Below are 5,613 nucleotides of genomic sequence, written 5' to 3'. Positions count from 1 at the left end.
TCTCTCTCTTCTCCACACTGTCATGTGATGACAACCACACATAAGCATTTTTAGACATTAAATAAATTATATCTAACATTTAATCCTTGTCTCCTATATAAGTGCATTGCATTTTTTTATAATGACGGTATTAAAGCTGATACCGTTGCTATTTTTAAGACCCTGCGGCATACTGCATTACCATATTACCAACCAGCCCTAGTATAGACCTTGTAAATCCTGACCCCAGACCTCTAAACTCCCTCTCAAACACTGAGCAGCAGGGCCACTCCTGCCAGCACCCACTTGGCGGGTCTCTCCCTGGTTTTTAGGCTGAAACTCCATACATATGTTGGTCCTCTGATCTTGGTCTTGTAGAGCGGACATTCATAGATGTTTCTGGTCTCCTGGCGGTCATTGGGCACAGCTCGGACTGCGATGACCGGCATGGCTGGGGTCAGTTCTTTTAGACGGGCCTCAGTGATCACCCCAGCCTGAGTGTCCCACCTTGCACCTGTGGGTGGACCCAGGTGAAGAGGAGAGGCAAACTGGATCACCATGTTTACAATCTAGGCCATTTAAACAAGGATCAGCAACAGAAAAGGGGCCCTCCATGTCGCCCCACAATTAAGAGGAATTAAAAGACAGTTTGTCTACCTTCCATGTACAGTCCATATATGTATGCACCCTCCCTGGCAGGTTGGTTGAACTCCTCCTTAAACTTCTTGGTCACATCCACCGTCAGGTTCACCTTATCCAGGGGCCACTCGTTCTTACGTGCGAGAGACTGCATCACCGCTGGAAGGCCGGAACAAGTTAAAACAGACAATGGGTAGAGACAAAAGAAGAGGAGAGGTGAGTTGACGCCTGGGTAGTACTCTTATCCATGTGCATGAATGTGTGTTACCAGTGAGGAAGGACTGGGGGTTGAAAAGTCCAGACAGCCAGACGACACTCGGGAGGGACAGGTCCTGAGTCCAGCTGTCGAGCTCTTTACAACGCTGCAGCACATCGTTATACCTGACACACACAAACACACTTAGGATCTCAATCCTATGGACATGTACTGTATATCTTAAAGCTACTATAGATGGATTTGTGTATTTAATTTAATTTTCAAATTATACTCTGTTATTACACACTACACACAGGCCTTAAATACACACACACATGCTCAGGGCTTTTTCCATGTACTAATCAGAGTGAGTGGGCTGTGACTGCTGAACAGGCGCCCTGAGCGGCTGAGGCAGTGCCCAGGACATCAAATGGCATCTGTCCAGCTACCATTCCACACGGCGGACTTTGGTCCGTACGGGGAGTTGAACCGGAACCCTCCGGTTCCCAACCTAACTCCCTAAGAACTGTTCTACTGCCATCTCCAGAATACATTATTTATTTATTTATCCATTACGTATTTGTAATGTATTACAGGACAGTGTCTCAAACAACTAATTACATGATTTTTTATGATCACACACACGCACACACACACCATATAGCCAGGCTGTAGGTGGAGGGGTAGGCCAGCTTGGTCCAGGTGTCGGGCACGTTGTCAAAGAACAGGGCTGTTTGCAGCTTCTCCATCTCAGAGGAGATGGCCAGTTCCCCCTTTGACAGGTATACGTAACTGTTACATCACTATTATGTCAACTAAACATCACTGAATATGTAACAAACAGTTACAGTGTTCACTACAGTATAGTGGCACCCGATCATATGAAGGAAATCTGTAGGATTTGAGCATCTGAGTGGTAAGGTTGTGCTGTAAGCCTACATACAAACACACATCCATGTGGAGGACCTACCTTGAGTCCCAGGTCAAGTTCTTTTAGTGAGCGCCGCATCTCAGAGACGAGCATGTTCATGCGCTCACACTCCTGGAAGCAGACCAGGATGTACGGCGAGCGTTCAGCTGTCTTAGACGTGATGTCGGACATGTTGTACTCCTCTGGGAGCTTCTCCAGCACCTCATCTAAAATGGTTTTCACCTGAGGGAAAGGTGGTTACTGAATGAAGTGATGGGGTTCTGTGCACATAGTGTCTCAAAGAATTAGAGAATCATGGTGATCTGAAACGGCTTCGTTTGTGAAAAATATGCTAGGTAGAGAAGCTTGCATTAATACATTCATGTGTCAGTATCTTTGTGTGTTTGCAAGGCGTCGAGACAGGTGGTGTCAGTTAATGGACAATAATGTATTCAAGCAGAAAAAACAACAACAACGAATGCCATAAAGAACTAATTGGACGTGGATGTGTAGGTGCAGCTACCTTCTCCTCCAGGGTCTGAGAGACCCCCTCCCCCATCACAGCGTCAGGAGACTGCAGCTCCAGCAGAGTGTGGAAAAGGTTATCTGACGTCACTGTCAGGAACTCAATTTCTGCGTTGGGGTGCAACCCATAATGCACTGGGCTTTCATGGGGCAGCATCTCATCTATGAAATCATGGTAGCCCTGGGGATGTCGAGAGCGAAATGATGAATGCCTTCTAATAATGTCATTTATTCCTAACAAACTACACAGTGTGTCGTTTGGTACTTTTATTTGAAGTGTTTTACAGTCAGACATGTTTAGTGTTGAATTGCCTGTGTGGAAACAGAACTTTTAACCTTTATTCATCCAGGGACAGTTGACTGAATTGAGTATTTTTCAGTTCTGCCTTGCTTTACATCCACAGAAAGACACAGCAGGATGCAGTTACACTCCTGTTCAGACCAGTTAAGTGCTCAACATTAGGGAGAGCGGACAAAGAAAGTTAAGCCCGGTCTAGAAGTTTTCTCACACCCTCCCTCACATCCATCACTAGTTACCTGGTAGTCCAGGTTTGAGGGGACGACAAACCCAGGACCTAAAGAAAGCTTCCGGTCAAACTGGGAAATTAAACAAGAAATAAGAAAAGAAGATTGTTTAGTGTACAGGGTACAAACCATTAAAATTAAAGTTAAAGTTTTTTGGTCCTACAGAGGCCTAAATCTGGCACAACTGCTTGCCAGACACATTTCAGCTTGCACGTGCAGTGCCTGGCTCTAATCTAGTCCAATTGCTGCTAAGTGGAGCCGACTCTCATCCCAGAACTGTCCAAGTCGGCACTCAATAAACACTGTTAAATCTGGCAGCCATGTACTGTCTGTGCCAAAGCCGGTTCACATGTAGTCTTCGTGTGCTAGAACACAGCTGGGCGTGCCAACACTCACCCCCAACCAGCCAGACATTCACTCTCATGATCCAAACGTACACACCTGGTTGGGCTGCATGTATTCTTCCAGGTATATTCTGCAGAGCCGTCTGTCCCAGTCATCAGTGATGTGTCCGCCGTACATGATCTCTCCAAACAGATACCTCAGGTCCTCCCATGGCACCTTCATCATCATAATCATTATGAAAAAAATCACAGCTAAAAACGTTATCGCCATCATGCTGTGGCACACTCACACTCAGGACAAGCAGCACAACTCATTTCACATATGTGAAGAAGAAGGAGACGTTGATCAATTACACAGGAGAATATAATGAACACTCAATTGAAAAGACAACCAAGCAGCCAGTACAGTTTAACCATGAAGTGTTAAAGAGGAGTGTCCCACCCCAGCTTCTGAAGTTCCTGTCTTCCTGAAGATTTACTTTAACTCACGTTGGAGGCGTTACGGTTAGCTGAACCTCTAAGGTAAACAAAGATGTTGCAGTTGCCTAAAACAGATATAAAAACCTAGTTCAACCTCTCTCTCTATGGGAAGTATCAGATACTAACGTCTGTGCTCTCTCGCTCTCTCTCTCTCTCTCTCTCTCTCTCTCTCTCTCTCCTATCAGAGACTAAAGCCTAGTTCAGCCTCTGTCTCTGATTAGTACGCTAAAGTGTGGCTGGCCCACCGACCTCCAAAAGCAGACAGTCCTGAGACAAAACGATCCCTTATCTAACTAGATTCCCTGAATCTGTAGAGAGAGGAACATCATTATGCATGAACAGGTTTGGTTAATAGAGACTGGCCCAATGTTGCCGTCCCCTGACCTGTGACCTGTGAATGACCGGATGTTGTCTAAGCTTTCCCTTTAGTCTCATCAGACCACAACATGGTGTTTCCAGAAATTCCGACATGCACCAACAACACACCCCACCTGTGCATTGGCCTCCAGGTAGTTGTAGAGGACATTGACTGATATTGTCAGGTCTCCAGTGTTGAAGGGATACTTCCTGTTCCAACCCTGGGGTCCGAACTTCCTCCTCTCCGCCACGCAGGCGTGGAAGTAACACAGAGAGAACAGGATGGTCTTAAACTCCTGCTCACGGCTGCACTGGTCCAGGATGTCCTGGAAAGAAGAATCAGTGAATGGACAGATAGGCTCGACTAGCACCAAGCAGACGGAGACACTCACCTGGTCAAAGTTATCCAGAGCAGCATGCAGGTTGGCATGCATGCCTGTAGGTGGTTCATTGGTGATCTTAATAGCGTTTTCCAGAATGCCCTGAGGAATACATGTAAGGATAAAAAACTACCCCACTACTTTCATTAAGTTTATCTGACAATATCACAACAGACATAACACATACAGCAGAAGAAAAGAAAAATAACAAGCAAACTCTAACAAGTATAGAAGATAATAACAAGGAAACAACCAGAAACAAATGATTAAAAAAGGTCTATATTACAAACATGACTGAGTGACATGAGTACAGCAAAGACACCTGGGAGCCTCCATTCATAAAGCTGTGACAATTTAAAATGTTGCTGTACAATTTAATTGTCTCGGAAATTATTCCGATTAACAATATAATTGTCTCTTTTGGTGTCAATTTGACAATATTTTCTTATGTATTGCTTTTGCAAACAAATTCAAGCATTGAATAAATTCCACCCATAGACTACATAATATAAAGTCTATGATTCCACCATACATCTTTGGTTATGTCACTGTTGTGTGACCGAGATAATGTAATAATATGTATACAGTATATAGCTTATGACGTAAACCACACTTCTTTATTACAAAACATTGTATTTTTTTCTTAAATGGACATAAAACTGACAATTAGTATTAAAATCACATCTATTTAACTAATGTTACCAATTGATTGGGGTTAAACAAAGAAACGGACATTATGCAAAAAAAAAAAAATTCCTGATAGGACAATTATGTAATAATTGTTACAGGCCTATGTACTGTATATTCCATGTTTGTGCTTGATGTATTGAGATGACCTTAGAGCATCTCTACCTGTGGGATAATGTGTTCCTGGGGTGTTGGTGTGGGCTCGGCGCTCATGAACACTCTGTAGTCCGGATGACTGCAGTCACTGCACCGCTCCAGGAGCTTCTCCAGTGATCCCATCCAACGAGCCACCAGGTGGATGTTCTACAGGTAGGCCAATGAAAACGGACCGTCAAAATCTTCAGTACCAAGGGCGGCAGTGGGAACTTTGAGACATGGCAGAGAGTAATTACAGTTTCAGTAGCCTCGCCCCGGAATGCTGTGTGGACTAGCCAGACCTCCCTCCTCAGCGCTGTGGAGGGAGGTCTGGCTAGTCCACACAGCATTCCGGGACGGGAGAAAAATTGGCATTTCTTTAATAATAATAATAATAATACATTTTATTTAACAGCGCCTTTCTAACACTCAAGGACGCTTTACAGACAATAAAAG

At 44.4% G+C, this 5,613-nt stretch overlaps 1 protein-coding gene across 1 annotated transcript in view; it reads right to left on the bottom strand.

Moving 5' to 3' along the window:
* Positions 1–215: 215 nt before the first annotated feature.
* dnah9l (dynein, axonemal, heavy polypeptide 9 like) overlaps positions 216–5,613 on the bottom strand; it is a 44,377-nt gene continuing 38,979 nt past the window's right edge. The window contains exons 78-87 of the mRNA XM_034886976.1: positions 5,188–5,325; positions 4,090–4,437; positions 3,216–3,335; positions 2,787–2,846; positions 2,248–2,430; positions 1,785–1,967; positions 1,472–1,587; positions 887–999; positions 637–777; positions 216–493 (exon numbers count right to left, since the gene is read on the bottom strand). Of these exons, the coding sequence (XP_034742867.1) occupies positions 246–493; positions 637–777; positions 887–999; positions 1,472–1,587; positions 1,785–1,967; positions 2,248–2,430; positions 2,787–2,846; positions 3,216–3,335; positions 4,090–4,437; positions 5,188–5,325 (1,650 nt within the window). The 3' untranslated portion in view covers positions 216–245. The remainder of the gene's footprint in view (positions 494–636; positions 778–886; positions 1,000–1,471; positions 1,588–1,784; positions 1,968–2,247; positions 2,431–2,786; positions 2,847–3,215; positions 3,336–4,089; positions 4,438–5,187; positions 5,326–5,613) is intronic.

This window comes from Etheostoma cragini, chromosome 12 (assembly GCF_013103735.1).
Source record: "Etheostoma cragini isolate CJK2018 chromosome 12, CSU_Ecrag_1.0, whole genome shotgun sequence".
Lineage (NCBI taxonomy): Eukaryota > Metazoa > Chordata > Actinopteri > Perciformes > Percidae > Etheostoma > Etheostoma cragini.
Note: the sequence above shows the minus strand (reverse complement) of the source record. Positions and strands in the feature narration are given on the sequence as shown.